General features: G+C 45.0%; 3 protein-coding genes across 8 annotated transcripts; 2 read left to right on the forward strand and 1 right to left on the reverse strand.

The window, feature by feature from the left end:
* Positions 1-3,258: 3,258 nt before the first annotated feature.
* Positions 3,259-8,010, forward strand: fbxw9 (F-box and WD repeat domain containing 9). Of its 2 annotated transcripts, none has more exons than XM_067233275.1 (8): positions 3,259-3,673; positions 3,789-3,919; positions 4,011-4,158; positions 4,308-5,286; positions 5,426-5,574; positions 5,764-5,967; positions 6,207-6,272; positions 6,372-7,320. In XM_067233275.1, exons 2-8 carry the CDS (start codon positions 3,798-3,800, stop codon positions 6,444-6,446), a joined length of 1,743 nt encoding a protein of 580 aa, XP_067089376.1. In that variant the 5' UTR covers positions 3,259-3,673; positions 3,789-3,797; the 3' UTR covers positions 6,447-7,320. The 2 variants fall into 2 exon arrangements, 1 of the variants encoding a protein (XP_067089376.1); XR_010876419.1 differs by lacking the exon at positions 3,259-3,673 and adding an exon at positions 7,479-8,010 and having other exon boundaries at positions 3,782-3,919; positions 6,372-6,547.
* On the reverse strand, positions 7,624-8,154 carry LOC136940930 (guanine nucleotide-binding protein G(I)/G(S)/G(O) subunit gamma-12-like). Its single transcript, XM_067233276.1, has 2 exons — positions 7,908-8,154; positions 7,624-7,749 (listed from the first exon to the last, which is right to left on the reverse strand). The coding sequence occupies exons 1-2, from the start codon at positions 7,998-8,000 to the stop codon at positions 7,624-7,626; spliced, it is 219 nt and encodes a 72-aa protein (XP_067089377.1). The 5' UTR covers positions 8,001-8,154.
* Positions 8,155-8,704: 550 nt separating this feature from the next.
* On the forward strand, positions 8,705-16,786 carry dhps (deoxyhypusine synthase). Of its 5 annotated transcripts, none has more exons than XM_067232794.1 (12): positions 8,731-8,823; positions 9,246-9,415; positions 9,512-9,704; positions 10,019-10,224; positions 10,450-10,614; positions 10,738-10,859; positions 11,244-11,340; positions 11,429-11,515; positions 11,758-11,863; positions 11,958-12,061; positions 12,335-12,460; positions 12,932-13,682. In XM_067232794.1, the coding sequence occupies exons 2-12, from the start codon at positions 9,272-9,274 to the stop codon at positions 13,022-13,024; spliced, it is 1,443 nt and encodes a 480-aa protein (XP_067088895.1). In that variant the 5' UTR covers positions 8,731-8,823; positions 9,246-9,271; the 3' UTR covers positions 13,025-13,682. The 5 variants fall into 5 exon arrangements, 4 of the variants coding, with proteins under 4 accessions (XP_067088897.1, XP_067088895.1, XP_067088898.1 ...); XR_010876397.1 differs by lacking the exon at positions 8,731-8,823 and adding an exon at positions 16,674-16,786 and having other exon boundaries at positions 8,935-9,415; positions 12,932-13,266; XM_067232795.1 differs by lacking the exon at positions 8,731-8,823 and having other exon boundaries at positions 8,936-9,415; positions 10,022-10,224.
* The last annotated feature ends 242 nt before the right edge of the window (positions 16,787-17,028 follow it).

The raw sequence follows: 17,028 nt of genomic DNA on the forward strand, positions 1-17,028 counted from the left end.
CAGGATACTATCTTCAAGGAGAATCGAAACCAGCCTGGAAGCCACAGTTAAAAAATAACAAAAACTGAGAACCGTGACAACACTCATAATAAGTAGGGCTGACACATATTCTGAACGTGCTCAGGCGTGCAGGCAGCTGCCCTGGGCTCGAGGCCTGTGCCACAAGCACATGCATCCGTATTCCAGTAGGCATCGATAATCTCTTAACAGGGTGGGACTGATGTAGCGCTAATGTTTCTAGCAGCCCAGAGGCTAGCCAGAGGCAATAGCATGAGATGCTTTCGTACGTAATAAGGGGGAGGTCTCCAAGTGTAATTGCACCTTTACTACTACACAAGCATTCATAGAGAATACATATACACTTCATACTGGGTCTAATCCTTTTTTTATTTTTGGTTTACATTTAGCTGAATTTTCCCTCTTCCCTTGGTTGCAGAATGCATTTTTGTCCCCTTCAAAAGAAAACTACTAATTAAAGTGTAGTCTGTTTTTCTGTTCGATACTGCAGCAGTCATCCTTCAAGGAATCATTACTGTAATGCTGAAGAAGTCTCATGTTTTTTTTTTTTCTTCTTTTGTTAGCTGTGATAAGGGAATATGAGACAAGGTTTGCATGGCAATGATCATCTCTTGTCAAGTGATGTGATTCGTCTGTGTGTGTGCTGACGTGTGTGTGTGTTATGTTGCAAGTCCATTTTTACATTCAGACACAATGCTCGTAGGAAGTTAATTCCAATAGGTATCACCCACTCCATTACATCTACTCTGTGATCGTGTCTCACCTGTTTCTTTGCCTGCCATAGAACCGGTGATTTAGTGTTGAGCAGTGTTGCTTAGTTAAGACACAAGGTTTAACTCACCCAATAGTAAGAGAATCACTCACTGCAGCGAGAGTTATACTGTAGTACGAGGAGTCTGTTTGCTGCTACTGCTTCTTGGTTTTTAGATTATTTTCAATGGACTTTAAAAAGAGCGATAAGGCATCAGTAAGAGCTAGAGAATGAGTTGCAGGTTCTTACTGATATTATGCACTTTTTTTGTTTTGTAAAATTAGTCTCTTAATGTCAGGAATATACCTGTCATAAGGTCTCTCTGTTCAATGAGTTTTAGACCATTAAAGCTTGCTAAAGTAAAAAGCAATGTAAGGATAATTATAAAGCAATGGTAAGTGAGTAGGTAAGACTAAGGCCTCCGTTCTTAGGGAAGTTTTAAGAACACCATCCAATGAGATTGGTGGGATAGCTTTAGAGGGGAGGGACATCCCAAGTATTTGAATTCGGTGCACATCCCAGTGTTCCAGCCTGTCCAATTGTAGTGCTCCCAGCGGTTCCTCAGGAGCTTTTTGCAGAATGAGAGGTAGCTGTGATGAGTTGGTGGTGGTCATCCAAACCTGCTGTCAGTGGTTATAAACGAAAGACCGATGCGTTTTTATTTTCCTTCGGGGGAAACAAGTTTGGCTTGTTTCTAGGCCGTCATCTCAAGACCAGCACCCTCTCGTAACAACCTTTTCTTTTCTTTTTTTATAAGAGCTTCGGTTGCTACATGTTGCTGTGATGATAACGGAATGCAGCTGCTCTTTATTCGGGCCTAGAACGATGTACGCGTTTCTCTGGCCCGGTGGCGGTCGCTATCATGAGCCATGTCCTCATCCGTTGATACTGTGTAGGATGTTGGGGGGGGGTTGTACGCTGGTCCCCTCTTTTGTTAATATCCCCAATTAGATTGGATACATGTTATAAGCCTGGGTGATCGTCTGTGTCCATCTGTATTTTTCAGCATCATAGGTCTGTATCACATCTGACTATTCAGTTGAGTGTGCGTGTGCATGTGTTTGTGAGTCCTTTTGTCTGTAACTTACTGTACGTGTGGTCATGTGTGAGTGTAGCTTAGGCTTTGCGCCGACCCTCCCCCAAGGTGATGTCGTAGACATGTGACACGCATCTCGAGTTGCGTAGAGACCCAGAGTATCAACACTTGCCCCTCAGTTACCATATCACTTTGTGATTGACAGTTGGACCATAGGTCGCTCAGCTTTCTAGAATTTAGGGGGTTCTTACTGAATATATTGAGATCTGTGTCTCATTATTTGCAGCAAAAAATATATAAAAAATCCAGCTAAAGATAACGTTGCCTTAAGCATCAGCACAGAACTGTGAAAGTGTAACTTGAAATTAAGGCACAGAAGTATCTGTTTTAGTCCATGTAACATGGATTCTTTTTAAACACAAACACACTGATGCGTATGTGCTTGATACTACACTGTTTTCGATCTTTACACACTTTTGTAAACTGCTCCACCCTAGATGGTGAAACCTAATTGTATGTTTTAAGGGGTGAACTGACATGCAAGTGTTGATATATGGGTATCTGCTCTCAGGTGGTGAGAGGGGGTAGGTGTGCACAGACTCTTGACAAATGCCACAATCTTTGCAATCTGCCCTAAAATGACCCTTGTGTTATGCCAGACTGGGTGAAATGTCAAGCTAAAACACCTCTTAAAATTCTAGTGAAACTTTTATCTCAAAATACAGGCAAACTTTATTTCAGATGTAACAGTTATTTAGTTTCAAGATTTAAGTTTTTTTTTTTCTTTCTTTTTTTACATTTATATTTTATTTCAACGTGTTTATTTTGTTAATTTAATTTGCCATTTTATTTATGTTCATTTTGCTTTGAGATTTTTTTTATATTTTAATTTTGTTTTTGTGTGCTGAAGTGCACAAATGTTTTAGACTTTAAAAGTTTTTTTTCAGTAATGTTCTTTTTATTTAAAGAATTTTTTTTGTTTTCGTTGTTTTATAGCGGACCATTTTGATTTTTGTCAAATTAGTGTTAAGTGGTAGGACTGAGGGATAGACAGAGCTTGGTGCATACCTGGGGGAAGAAGGGAAGAATGTGAACTCATAATTTAGTTGCAATCTTTAATCAGTCTCGCGAATGAATTTGATGTAGTACCGGTATTTCTTCTCAACTGTGGTGCAGGTGGGATGTTAACTGATGTATCCCTTTCTCTTACTTTTGTGAATGGGGAAATAAAATGTTTTCTATCAAGCTGGGAAAAACTGAAGCTTTGTGTATTTATTTCTCCTGAATGAAAGTTACATCAATACAAACAACCCATCAATACGAACAACCCAATATAATTGACTTTTGGGGTTTACTTGCTGTGACTCGTTGTTTAGTTGCCTTGTTTACGTCACTGGCGTCCTGGCTGTGGATGACGACACTAGGACGGCGCCGGAAGACGGAACCAATTGAATAAGACAACAGCTGGTGTGTGTTTGAAGAAGCTAGCAACTAAGCTGTCTCAGGTTGAGAATGTTCCTGATTGTAAAATTGTTAAATAAAATGCCACTGTTTTCATAAATAATATAAAAGATGGAGAGTGTTTAGATGTGACAATCAGACCGTTATCCATTTGAGTGGTCGTAAGATCCACTAAGTCAGCTAGCTTGATTAGTTAGTGCAGTATGTGTTCAGTTGTGAAAACAAGTGCTCGCCAACTCTGAACAAAGGTTGGCTCACTACAGTACTAAACCGCTGATGGTAAAAGATAACTCGTTAGCACTGCAATTGTTAAAGACTCATAACAAGATGGCTACTGACTGAACAACATGACTGAACGAGGAGATCGTTGAGCTTGTGACTGGAAGTTATTAAACAGTGTTTTGTGGGTAAGTGTTAGCTTGACATACATTTGGTCAGCCATAATTGTTAGCTGGTACACTATACTTTTAGCAAGGATGCTTGTCAATTTTCCAACAATGTATTCTACTCTATTGTTCGTAGAAAGGGTGAATGTCGGAGCCACATAACAACGTGGAAGAGCAGGTGGCAGAGCTAGACAGACATACTGACTGTCAGCCGCTTGGACCTTCAACCCAGGAGTCTAATGAAACCCCCAGACCTGAACAGTTATGGTGTGTCTATTAGTGTATTTCTTTTTGGATGTTGCTGTTTTGTCTTGATCTCATTTTCCAGATGTCTCACAACCTTGTACTTGTCCCACAGGCTCTCTCCAGCATCTTATCTCTCCTCTGCAGAACCAAGCCCTTCCCCTTCTGGGGAGGGAAGTGCCCTGCTGTCGCTGCCGTGGGAGATGGTGGCTCGCATTGCCTCCCATCTTCCAGCTCAGTGTGTCATCACAGTCCTACCACGGGTGAGTGCGTTCCATTGACAAGCACACGCACTGCATAGCTGACAATGTCTACTGCCTTTTTTACAAACATGCCCAGAGACCTTTTGATCCAGAAATGATTGTTAGGACATTGAACTTGATCTTTATTACTTCTCTATAACCCCGTACAGGTGTGCCATGCTCTTGGTAATGTGTGCAAGGACAGCACAGCATGGCAACTCCGAGCGCGCAGACTCACAGGCCCCAGGGCCTGCTTCCCAGTGGGACCTAGGGACAACTTTGACTGGCCCACCGCTTGTGTTGAGATGGAGCAGCTGATTACCTGCTGGGCTGGTCAGGGGGAGTGGGCCACCAGAGAAGCTGAGAGGGACAGAGAGAGGCAGGGGGATGGAGTGGGTGGTGAACGAGGGGCTGAGGGGCCAGAAGTGGGTGATGTCCAAGGGGAAAAACCGGGCAAAGCCCAGGCGGGGGTAGAGGCACTGGCACAGGAAGCAGGGTTTGTCCCAGAGGAGGTGAGGCAGGTAGCACTAGAGGATGGAGAGAGAGAGAGGCATCAAGATGGTGGTCCACCTGCTGGAGGGAGGCAGAAGGAGGGAGAGCAGAGGCAGGAGGCTGACATGGTGGAAGAGAGGGAAGAGAGAGGAGTGATGGAGGCCATAGAGGTGGAGGAGAGGGTGGGGGTGGCAGAGAGGCAGGAGGGGGGAGCTGTGGATCGAGAGAGAGAGCCAGCCAGGTCCCCTAGTCCTCCCCCGGCCCTGGAACATATCTCCCTCCCGTCAGGGCACATTGCTGAGGTCAACTCTGTGCTGCTGGTGGGGGGGGAGGGGGCGGTGTGTGCCTCAGGATCACGGGACAGGAATGTAAACCTTTGGAACCTGCGGGAAGGGTCAAAGGGTGCGCTGCTGCGTACGCTGGGGGGGCAGGGCCTCTTCAGTACCCACCTGGGGTGGGTGTGGTGCCTGGCGTCCCGCGACAACCAGCTGGCATCTGGCTCTTTCGACAGCACAGTGAGGCTGTGGGACCTGGGGTCTGGGGGCACAGAGCAGGGCCTCATCAGGACCAAGGCCGCTGTGCTCTGCCTCTCCTTCCAGTCGGACGTGCTGCTGGCCGGCACCTACGACAAGAAGGTCAGCATCTACGACACCCGAGGTGAGTGTCGCATGCCACCAGGGTCTTTTCAAGTGGGACCCTATTTGAGCCCATCGCCTCTCGCAGCAGAGCCGAATAACAGACAAATAATGCAGAGCGTTTCTGTTTGATATCTGTCATACTGTTTTCTATCCGGCAGTGGCGGAGCCCCTGGTGAAAAGTCTCCGTCTCCATGGTAACGCAGTGCTGTGCTTGGCCGCCAATGAAAACTACATCATTTCTGGCAGCAAAGATCACACTGTGGCCATATATGACCGTAGGGCAGGAAAACCACTCCAGAAGCTCCAGGTGCGCGCGCACGTTCATATAAGCAAGGCTGTTAGTGTGTGCACTTGTCTTTCTCGGTTGATTGTTCTCTCTCTGCTCACTTACTCTCTCCCTCCTTTACTCCCTCGTCTCTCTTTTTGTGCCCTTTCGGTCCCTCCCTCACTCCCTGCTCTCTCCCTGACTTTCCAATGCCCTCCTGCCTCCGTCCAGCTGAGCTCCTACTTGCTGTCCATGTGCTACAGCGGCGGCGAGGTGTGGGCTGGAGACAACAGGGGCATGCTCCACTCCTTCTCCGTGAACTCTGGCGCCCTCAGGCCCGTGTCGCAGTTTGACGTGGGACACACCTCGCTGGTCACTGGCATCCACAGGTCCCCTGGGACCCTGTACACCTGCTCCTCAGACCGCACCATCAAGGTACAGCCAGCTCCCAGAGGATGGACTTGCTATTACGGTCACAGATGTTTTTTTGGTTTTGCTCGCATTAGTGAACAAAGCATAGTGCTGTTTTTCCTCTGTCCTTTTCCATTTGTTTGTTCCCATTATGTCTGCTTTTTCTTATGGCGTCCATGAGCTAACAACCTGTAACATATCATTTAGAGCCACCGTTTTTCCCTTCTGTGATTATGGTCTAATGCGATCCTTGACTGTGCCAGGTGCATCTACCATGCGCCCCTCCGAGGACACTATGCACTCTGCGCCACCAGGCTAGTGTCAATGGGGTACGTCTCTGTGTCTTTGCCGTTTCCCCGAGACCAATGCAGACGGCACGCCTATGAGCTGACAGGATGTTGACGTCCTTTTCTCCCTCTCTCCTCCAGTTGAGCGTGGAAGCCGGGGTGCTGGCTATCGCTTCAGGGGACATGTGTGTCGAGGTTTGGAAAGCTCGTAAATAAGGAAGAGGGGCGGACGGCCCAAGTTGGACAAGAGAGCCTGGGCCACACTCACCACAGTCCACACTGCTGTTATGAGATTGAAGTCATTCAAGACTGAAAAGGTTTTTGAAACTGACATTAGTTTATCAATTAATATATGGTGTTGTTGTGTCCTTCTGGGAAATGATGCTGTGAGCATGTTTAAAGGAAGGAGTTTGTGGCAAAATGTATCACTTTTGTGTGTCCTCATCCAAAACTCCTCATCCACCCTTTTCATGTAGCCTCTATAGGCTTCCAAAGTCATGAACTGGAGTCCAGCTTTAAGGAGATTTTATTGTCCTTGTGTATATATATTCTTTCCTCATTGGGAAATAGCATTGGGTGAATACATAAGTGACAGAGGGACTGATACTAAAAGCTTTAACAGTACATTGTTTCAAAGGACTGATTCCTTCCTGGCATTCCGACTGAAGCATTCCATATAGTAAGCCAAGAAGATAGTGATGATTTGTCTGTGGTCAGTAATATAAGACAATGTAAAGACATACTGCTTTAGGCTGAGTCAAGTTGTGACATACCAATTGTCTTTGGTAGATCTGTATATGAATGTGGTGCCTGGTGACTAATTGTCACGGTTTCATAGTGTATTGTCGTTGAATCTTTCTCTGTAGTTTGGTCTTTGTAGATCTTGAGCATGTCTAACCATATAGAAGCAACTATATCTTATCAGACATGGTGAAGTGCCTCAATGTAGAAAGAGCAAATCCATTTATTTTGTCCAACTGACAAACTTCTCCCTAGCTGTTATTGTACAGGCTACTGTACTGTAGCTACTGTCACATTGTAGTATCTTAACAAGGACGAACATAAGTAAGGCAATTCCAACACTTTTATTCAGAAATTGTGTTATTTTATTGTGAATTGACTGGATTGAAATGGAAGTCATCCCAACCCTGACATTAACAATGTTAATTTAACAAAATACTTTGTTACTGTGTGTATAAACTTTGTAATTTCTGCGATTGAAATAAACAAACATTCATTTCTTTACAGGCTGCTGTGGCCAATCCTGACATATCAAGACACTATGCTACATATCTAGATAGAGATTGGAGAGCAGTCCGCAGCAGAATTGTAACCATTTAGATGACCAATTAAGTGTAAATCTGTAACCTAGGCATCAGTGTCTGGCTAGGGTCTACAACAACACACAGGTCTTCTTGTCCTTGAAGGGGTTGGAGGAGGCAGCGATGCCGGTGAGGAGAGGGTCACTTCGTTTGTGTTCTTGACAATACTGCACTAGCTCTGCAGCTGCCAGTGAAATCTGAGGGGGAGGATGTGGTATGGATGCGAGAACACACACGACTTAAAACGCGAACGTTCGATGGAAACTATGATATAGAATTTGGGTAAAAAGTTGGTATTGTATCCAGTTAAATGTTAAACTCACCATGACAGAACAACACACACAAACGCACTCACCTTAATTCGATCTATGCTAGCTTCCACTCGCAGTTGTTCTAGAGCCTTCCGTGCCTGTAACACGCTGTTGCTGCTGCACACCTTCCCTGACATTCTCTTCAGCAGAAGACACAAGCCCTGGTGGAGGTCAAATTATGTTTCTTTCCTCTCCCCAAATGTAGATAAAGGAAGATAAATCAGACCACTATGATGTGCATGGAATGGAATTTCCCAAAGAGAAAAGCACATGTCCCATATACCGTTGATTCCAAGTACCAAACAAAGTACTATATGTATCTCGAAAATAAATATGTATAGGAACCTAGTGCATGAAGCTTGATGTTCATTTCTGACTGAGTGTGGAGTCTGGCCTCCTTTTTAACCTCTCCTCTCTTCCTCTGCTCTGTGGACTCTGCAGAGGCCACTTCAAAGCTCATGTGAAGTGTGTCAGGATTAAAGGTCACATGCACAGGTCTGGAAAATGTCACAGCTACATCACACGCATCCCTCACCATCAGACTGGATAAAAGGAAATTGTGGGAGAGATGGAATTAAGTAGGCTACACCTACATACGTTTGATTCTGAGAAAATAAAATAACGTTAACCTTTATTACTAAGGGTGTGCATATCGAAAAGAAGAACTCTAGTGTGTGTGTGTGTGTGTGTGTGCGTGCGTGTGCCTGCATGTGTATTGGCGGCATAGGGTAAACATCTGAATACTAGTACCCACTACCGCATTATAACACTTGGCAACTGAGAAAACATGTCTGCTCGATTTGAACCTTTGCGCTTTCCGTAGAAGATATTACTTGTGCGCAGCGTACAAGTTCCATGCGTTTTAGCCGCAGTAGTAATTGGATACCTTTATTGAAATGAAATGACCATTTTTACCAGCATCCACTGATAAGACGACCACCCACTTATCTACAAAACGTGGTATGTTGCTTCGTTTGTCACTGTACATTACCGATATAATCTTTAGACTTCTGGCCTGTCACAAATGTAGCACTGACCGGGTACTGACAGTTTTTGTGTCCAATACAAATTTGCTCTGTCCACCAACCAAAAGTAGGCGGGACTGTTCTTTCTTTTAGCATTGCTGGCTTAGAAAACCTACGAAATACAATACTAGAAATCTAAATTAGTAATTTACACCTGCCCATGTTAAACCGGTGATTGAGCACATCTGTTATTTTACAATTCAGATGGACGCGGGAGTAAATTGTGGGCTGTAAAGTTGTAAACTAGCTATTGTAGAACTGGTTTTGTACCTTGCTAGTAAGTTAGCTTGGTAGTTCTTGAGTTTAGACTTTGCTACAGATAAAAGCATTACTTTAAACATTGAATCTTGAGTCAAGTAGTCGCATAAGCACCAAAGCAAAATATGGCACCTGGGAGATCCAAGATTGTGGAACACTACATCATGCCTGAAGACACAGAAGGAAACTTCAAAGCTGTGTGCAGACACTGCAACCGATCAATAGCGTGCTCCAGGAAGGCTCTCTCCAATCTGCACGCGCATATAAAGGTAATCCATTTCCTACTGAAAATGTGTAATTGGGACTGATTTAACCTTATGAGTCATGAGTTAAGTGATAGACATTTGTATCTATCTTTGTTCCAGAGAGTACATCCTGCCCTCTTTGAGTCTATGCCCAGGGTGAAGAAATCCAGTCCAACCCATGCTCGCCCACTACAGAGCCCCACTCTGTTAGCTAATGCCATAGCAGAGAACATTGTACCCTTAAGTCTTTTGGAGAGTTCATCATTCAAGAGGTTCTGTCAAACCCTGGACCCAAACCTGACAGTGCCAACTCGTAAGACCCTATCTGGCTACCCTATCTGGCTATCTAGCGCTCTTCTGCCCCTCTGGGTGGTTATTCAAGCCAAGCTGCTGTCCGCTGATGGCATGAACTGGATCCGGTCTTTTGCTGTTTGAACCTGCTTCACAAAACAAACCTTCTTATTTTTGTTTTGTAAGAGTAGCGTGAAATTTGAATGAAATCCACTTAAGTGAATTGGGGTTGTAAGACGTGCACCACGAACCTTCATTAAAACAGTAGCACATATCAACCTTTTCCCCTTGCATCCTTAAGACATGCCTTCTCTTTTATTCTTGTTGTTTTATCAGAAGATAAAGCCATGGCAGACCATGCCCCCTCTGTGGCTATGGAGGCGGTGCTGAAGCCAAGCTCCGCCCTCCCAGAGGACATGCCCAAGATCCGGGGCTATGACTTTAACCAGGGGGTGGACCACCGTGCCCTTCTGCAGTCCTACATTACCACAGGCTTCCAGGCCAGTAGCATGGGCCAGGCCATCCAGGAGATCAACAAGATGGTGGGTAGAGGACCAGGCTGTTCGTATCTCAGATTGTATGTTGTTATATTGGGTTACCGAGGACATATTAATAATGTTGATGTTTCCAGTTGAAGAATTCTGCAGATGGATCACACAGTGCCATAGACTGCTGAGTTGTTTTGGATGTGGTTTTCATGGTTGCTGTCGACCTAAACGCTCCCCATGTTACGTGGTTCTCCCTGGCCTCTGCCCTCGTAACCTCAGATTGACAAGCGTCTGGAGGCAGTGAAGGAGGAAGAGGGAAGTGAAGTCTCGTCAGAGCCTGCTTCTTCTTCCCAGTCAGGCTGCACCATCTTTCTGGGGTACACTTCCAACCTCATCAGCTCTGGAGTGAGGGAGTCTATACGCTACCTGGCCCAGCACAAAATGGTGAGACTACAACCCATTACAAAAACAACCACCAGCTCTCCACAGAAGTCTCACCCACTGGATCAGAGGGATAAAGAGGATTTCACTTCTAACGCTCTACTTCTCCCCACCTGGCCTCTCTAGGTGGATGTGATAGTGACCACAGCTGGAGGTATAGAGGAGGACCTTATCAAGTGCATGGCCCCCACCTTCCTGGGAGAGTTCAGCCTGTCAGGCAAGGAGCTGCGCCAGAGAGGCATTAACAGGTAACATCGCCATAGAAACAGGTAACATCACCATAGAGAGGATCCAGACTTGGATCTCAGCTGAAAGAGCTCAGTGGAACAGTACAAGAGGGACTTTGACGGCTCAATAACGATAAAAGTGTATCCATTATGGCTTACATAGAGAGAGAGAGAGATAGATGGGTGGGTACTTTATTAATCCCCTCGGGAAAATTGCGGTAAATCCGCTGGGCACTGCACTCCGGACTGGAGGAATCGGTCGTTACTGTTTTATAGTGTTGTCGTTTCTCATCCTCACAATTCCTCTTTTGTTTCCTTGTTTTACTTTGTCTTTGCTCTTGCTTTCTTTCTCTCTCTCTCTCTCTCTCTCTCTCCCCCCCCCTACCTCCCTCCTTCCTTATATAGAATAGGGAACCTTCTGGTACCCAATGATAACTACTGTAAGTTTGAGGACTGGCTGATGCCCATCCTGGACCAGATGGTGCAGGAGCAGACAACAGAGGTAGGGCTTTGTCACGAGACCATGATGCCAGCATGTATTCTGACCTGGCAAATGGTCAGTTTGACCTCTGACCTCCTACCATCTTCAGGGTACACGCTGGACGCCCTCGAAGATGATCCACAGGCTGGGGAAGGAGATCAACAACCCGGATTCTGTCTACTACTGGGCCTACAAGGTGAGATTTGAACCCGTTTTTCTTTGACATTGCAGAGCACTAAAGATGGTCGGAGACACTGAATTCAACTTGAAGGAGTATTGCACTTTAAAGAATAAAAAAATAAATGATAACAATTCAAGGGCATTTCTGCTATATTGTGATATAGTGTAGAATGACAGGAAATGTAAGAGAGAGGCTTACCGCAGCTGTGGAATACTGTACGCCTATTGTTGATCTATATTGACGTCTTTGTGGTTCAGAATGACATCCCGGTGTTCAGCCCTGCTCTGACTGACGGCTCTCTAGGAGACATGATCTACTTCCACTCCTACAAGAACCCTGGCCTGGTGCTGGATATAGTGGAAGGTCAGAGACAGGGAGGGCTCTGTGTCCCATCACCATTTAACAAGACGTTGGTACATGGTCGCTAGTAATGACACTCACGATCAGTATGTTTCAGATATTCGCAGGTTAAACGGCAGAGCTGTGTTTGCCAAGAGCACAGGGATGATCATTCTTGGAGGAGGGTTGATCAAGCACCATATTGCCAACGCTAACCTCATGGTGACTACATTCAGTTTTGTTTACTCATTTGTTATTTTATTGCCATTTTGTTTTCCAGTGGTTGATCATTTACTTATGGTTTCAAGTGTTTGATATGAATACCATATTATTTTATTTCTTTCTTTTTAGTACTATGTGTGATTTCAATTTTGAATTCTTAAAGACGGAATCGAAATACAACTTTGTTTTCATTCTATATGATTGTGTTCTGGTCCTCTCTCTTTATCTCTCTTTTCCTTTCTCTCGTTCTGCCCCTCCGCCTCTCCTCCTCAGAGGAACGGAGCGGACTACGCTGTGTTTGTGAACACGGGCCAGGAGTTTGACGGTTCTGACTCAGGGGCCCGGCCTGACGAGGCAGTGTCCTGGGGGAAGATTCGAATGGAGGCTAAGCCCGTCAAGGTACCTCCACGGCACTACGACACCCTCCACCAGACCCATCACCAGATGAACAAGATCCTACACTGCAAAAACTCTCCGTCTAGCTGAGCGGGATCATCTTGTTTTTAGATCTTAAATATTATTTGACTGGTTTCTACTATTCTTGTTGGACTTGTGTTTCTAGTTCTAATAGTGACTTAATTTATGTAAACTACACATTATTTTGTAAAACAATTTTCTTACTGCACTTGTAGCCAAATTAACTTGGTATAAGCATAAGCAAGTTCATAACTAATATTGAACTTACATACACTTACATAACATTTTATAGTTTTTTTTATTCGATTATTTTCACAGACTTTGACCAGTTTACTCAATCTAAAGTTTTGTTGCGCTCTGTACAAATCTTATTTAATGGAGTCTCATGCCACCAGTGTTGTTGTCCTAAGCAGACTGGGCTGGTAAACTAGTTGTTGTTCCTGGTCCCACCAGGTGTACGCTGATGCCTCCATAGTCTTCCCACTGCTGGTAGCGGAGACGTTTGCCCTCAACGCAGACCGCCTGATGGCCGACAGGAAAGACTGATGGAACCTCCCCCACTTGACACGCGCAGCATGTCTGGAGTTCTCTCTGAGTTGTTTTCTTCTCCTTCTCTCCAGTTTTAGTTCTATTTATTTCAATATTTTTTTTTTATAGCAACACGTAAAGCAAGAAGTATGTTGGACCAGAATCCAGCCCTGCACTTCAAGCAGGGCTCCAGTACCTGGCAAAAAGTGGAAGAAAGACATAAAGTGACACTGAAGTCAAGTTTACTGTGACACAGCGCAGTAAGTGTGCACATGCACACGCGCGCACACACACACACACACACACACTGTCTATGCCCTGGGTGTATGAGGTGTGTTTAGGATGAGCCGAGGGTTTAGCATGGTGTACATTACCAAAGATGTGCGGTGTAATATAAACAGTTTTGCATGAGACAGATCAAGCAAGTTAATTATTAGGCTGTTATCTCACTCAGATAAAGGTCATAATTTTTGTTTTTCTGTCTCAGTTAAAAGTTGTATGTATTTAACTTAAGAGAGAAACTCCTTGGTGGTGCATGGATCCCATCTATGCTTACACGGGTGGAATGTGATGATCTTATAACTCTGGTTTTTACATGATCTTCCCTCACCTGCTCTTGACCTAAATATGACTTAAATAACATGGCTGTACATGTAAATAAATACATATACTGTGATGGTGTGTGTGTTTAAGTGGATATTGACCAAACACTGTAATGCCTGATAGATCCATAAGGGGACTCCAGCACCTCATGTAGTGTCGTTAGTCATGAGCCATTGTGAACCATCAAGTAGATTATGATGAGTGCTGTGGGCTCATCTCTGGTATCCAGAAATAGGACTGCTGCACCAAGTGCCTGCGTATCCAACAGCAGTTCTTAGATTGGGTCAGTTTCATACAATAACTTCACACCTATGGACTACCTTTTATACAGCCAAGGTGTGGCAGAAGGTCTGGCACTGGCCCTTTTTGTAGTCTAGGTGAGAGCGCTTTGAGTTCCAGTGAGTTTGTGATGCTGTGGGCTCTGAGGAATGCAAGGTCTTGTCAGGTGACAACTCCACCAATCACTGGGCTGCTGTTGAGGGTGAGGCTCCTCCCCCTCCGTTCCCCTGGAGAACTCAAGAGGGAATTTAAAATTGCATGCGTGGTTTATTCTGTGACGATGTTTGTCAGCACGAGCATGCGTGCAGAACACATGGTCTGAGCTGCAGTATTTTCAATAAGAATCAAGTTCCTTTCATAATAATACTTTTTTATTCACCTTGCAAAGTGTCTAGGAAAATCAAAGTTTTTGTGACAAGGTTTTAGTGACAGACCTTCATAGAAAGTCAACCTTTCTCGTGATGAAGTGTTGTTCTTTGTTAAAACAGAGTTCTTCTATGGGAACTAAACCCTCTGACATGTAATATCTGTCCCCTGATCATGTCATCCTCCCCTCCCAATAATATTTGCAACCTTCACATTGGTAATTTGGGAGCATCCAAATTGTCCCAAGTAGCCCCCAGCGGTAGGGGAAATGTGTATTTGTCAGTTTCATATTTAGCAAGCACTGTGTGACCTTTACTTCCTGGATGGAGAGGCGGGTAAAAAAGAGAATATATAAGTGGGATAAGGTCAACTTTCCCGAAACCTCAGCCCAATGTGTCCTTTCCTGTCAGGGCGTTTCTCTTTCTGCTTAAACTGCTTTTCCATTCAATGTTTCGTTCATTTCCTATTGGCTGTTTGCTTCTGTGGTGCTGTGTGTGCATGTGTGTGCATACTGTAGAGTGTGTGTGTGTACTGTACAGTGTGTGTTTACCTAAGGCTTGAAGCTGGATTGACTGTACAAAGGCCACCCTGTATGGACTTTCCATCACCTATGGATGCTTATGTTTGTTTAACATTTTTTTTTTTATCAATGGAGACAGGGAGAGGGAGTGACTGAAAGAAAGAAGATAGTGGGTAGTGACTGTATGTGTCTACGTTTGACATATTTCTTTGCATTTTTCATTTGGAATTTTTACGTGTGTGGGTGTATATCTCCGTGCTCATGTATGTGTGTATGATTGTTAATTCGGAAGTACTCGCAGTGTGTGTGACAATCTGCTTTGTGCTGCCCAGAACTGTGTGTGTGTGTGAACATAGATGAGTTGTAGTCACGCTATGATAATGTTGTGTGGCTTCTGTGGACAGAGTCCACAGTGTTAGCCCCCTCTCCTCTGGAACAATCAGCAGTCTGTGTGATGTGGCTGGGCACTGCAGTCATAGTGGCAATTATGTCTGTGCTGCAGCCAGAGTGGCAGCTTTCTACTGTGAGAAAGGGAGGCAGGGAGGGAGGCACGAGGAAAAAGGGAAGGCACGAGGAAGAAGGGGAGGCAGGAGAGTGGAGGGGAGGCAGGAAGGTAGGCAAGAAGAAAGAGACCAGAGAACATGATGTACATGAAACGTGATGAGCAGCTCCACAGCTGTAGGGTGGAGTATAAGCGTTGGGAAGTTTGTTGTGTGCCTGTGTGTGTATGCATCAATCTGTGTGTATGTATCTGTGTGTGTGTGTGTGTGTATGAAACTCCCTATCAAAGAGCAACGTCCTGGCTTCTTATCTTTCTCTCCACTGTTTACCTGTTATGTTGCCATGGGAACTCCCGCCCAAGCACCCTGCCAGGCTAACCTGCAGGTGAGTTGGGGCGTGTAAGGGAAATATGGCACATGCAGACTAAAGAGTAGATACAGGGGGGGGTGTGTATTAGTGTGTGTGTGTGGGGGGGGGGGTTATAAAAAGTGAAAGAGAGAAGGACTGAGAATGTGTGTAGCACATGAAAGGAACTAAGAGAAAGACAAGAGAACGAGAAAGAGAACAGATGAGAGGGGAGAAGGGGGTTCACCTTAGCTGCCTTCTCAGAAACAGGAAGTGCAGCCCTGATGCACGTATCCCTCGCTGACGCACCCAACTGCCACTGCTGACGGACAAGGCGTTGCTCCCTGTGTTGCCTCGGTGACAACACAGGGAGCACAAACATTCAGACCGGCAGTAACCACTTTATCAGCATCCTTATCATTACTGCCATTATCGCCCTGGTAACGATGGTGGACTGCATCCTCAGCTGCCGTAGGGAGGGGAGGGGAGGGGGAAGAGAGATGGCGGAGAGACAAGGAGGATGACCCCTTGTTCCTCCAGTTGAACACCTGGAGCACCTTGTGTGATCAGCTGCCATGTTAGCCCACTGTGTCGTGTATGGTGCATATCTCATGTTCAGAAACACTTCAATCTCCTAGGCAACCATGGAGGCAGACATCCTTCTGATAAAATGTCCCATTTTCTGACCACAACCTGATCTGGAACTGTAGGGGGGTTTGTGTGATATGATTGTCACAACCACATCCCCTTGAGCTGATTTCCCTGTCTGTCTGGTTTGTTCTTTGTTTTGTGTTACGTTCCTGAACGTACCCCGTTCCGGTTGCCGGGCAACAAATCTGCTCTCACCTGTTCCTCTTCAGCAATAAACACACCTGGCCCTGATCATCATCACTAGACTACTTAAGCTGTGGCCTGACATCCAGTGCCTGCCAGGATCGTTAGCCGTACTCGTATGTAGTGCTTGCGTGTCAGCCTTAACCTGTCTGTCAGTTTGTACGCTTCGCTCATTTTTTGCTTGTTTCTGATCGGATTCCTTTTCCTCTGTTTTTTCAGTACCTTCACCCTGGAATTCCTTTCACTCCCGCCTGGCCACCAGTACCACCGACCTGCACGTTCGTCACCATCATCAGCCTCCCATCACCCGTACTCACCTGTCACCACTGTTTCTGCACTGCACTCTACATCTGAGTGTGGTAACTTGTTTTTAGATTTGAAATCTAGTTAGACTTGTTTGTAGTATAAATTGATTATCTAGTGACATAATATTAGTACACATTATTTTAAGAAATCTCATCAGGGAACATTTTCTTGCTTCCAAATGTACTTGTTTTAAGTATAAGCAAACTCTTAAATATTTTTGGTGAGTCATTTCTGCCATGTACAACATTTGGATAATTGTATATTAGTT

This window comes from Osmerus mordax, chromosome 3 (genome assembly GCF_038355195.1).
Source record: "Osmerus mordax isolate fOsmMor3 chromosome 3, fOsmMor3.pri, whole genome shotgun sequence".
Lineage (NCBI taxonomy): Eukaryota > Metazoa > Chordata > Actinopteri > Osmeriformes > Osmeridae > Osmerus > Osmerus mordax.

What these genes read in the sequence shown, in the direction of transcription:
- LOC136940930 (XM_067233276.1), bottom strand. Translation starts at nt 8,000, where the DNA reads ATGTCAGGGAAGGTGTGCAGCAGCAACAGCGTGTTACAGGCACGGAAG. An exon ending in CTAGCATAGATCGAATTAAG is followed by an intron (nt 7,750 to 7,907) that starts GTGAGTGCGTTT and finishes CCTCCCCCTCAG; the next exon opens with ATTTCACTGGCAGCTGCAGA.
- fbxw9 (XM_067233275.1), top strand. Translation starts at nt 3,798, where the DNA reads ATGTCGGAGCCACATAACAACGTGGAAGAGCAGGTGGCAGAGCTAGAC. An exon ending in CCCAGACCTGAACAGTTATG is followed by an intron (nt 3,920 to 4,010) that starts GTGTGTCTATTA and finishes CTTGTCCCACAG; the next exon opens with GCTCTCTCCAGCATCTTATC. An exon ending in CCTCAGACCGCACCATCAAG is followed by an intron (nt 5,968 to 6,206) that starts GTACAGCCAGCT and finishes TGACTGTGCCAG; the next exon opens with GTGCATCTACCATGCGCCCC.
- dhps (XM_067232794.1), top strand. Translation starts at nt 9,272, where the DNA reads ATGGCACCTGGGAGATCCAAGATTGTGGAACACTACATCATGCCTGAA. An exon ending in TGCAGGAGCAGACAACAGAG is followed by an intron (nt 11,341 to 11,428) that starts GTAGGGCTTTGT and finishes TACCATCTTCAG; the next exon opens with GGTACACGCTGGACGCCCTC. An exon ending in GGTGCTGGATATAGTGGAAG is followed by an intron (nt 11,864 to 11,957) that starts GTCAGAGACAGG and finishes AGTATGTTTCAG; the next exon opens with ATATTCGCAGGTTAAACGGC.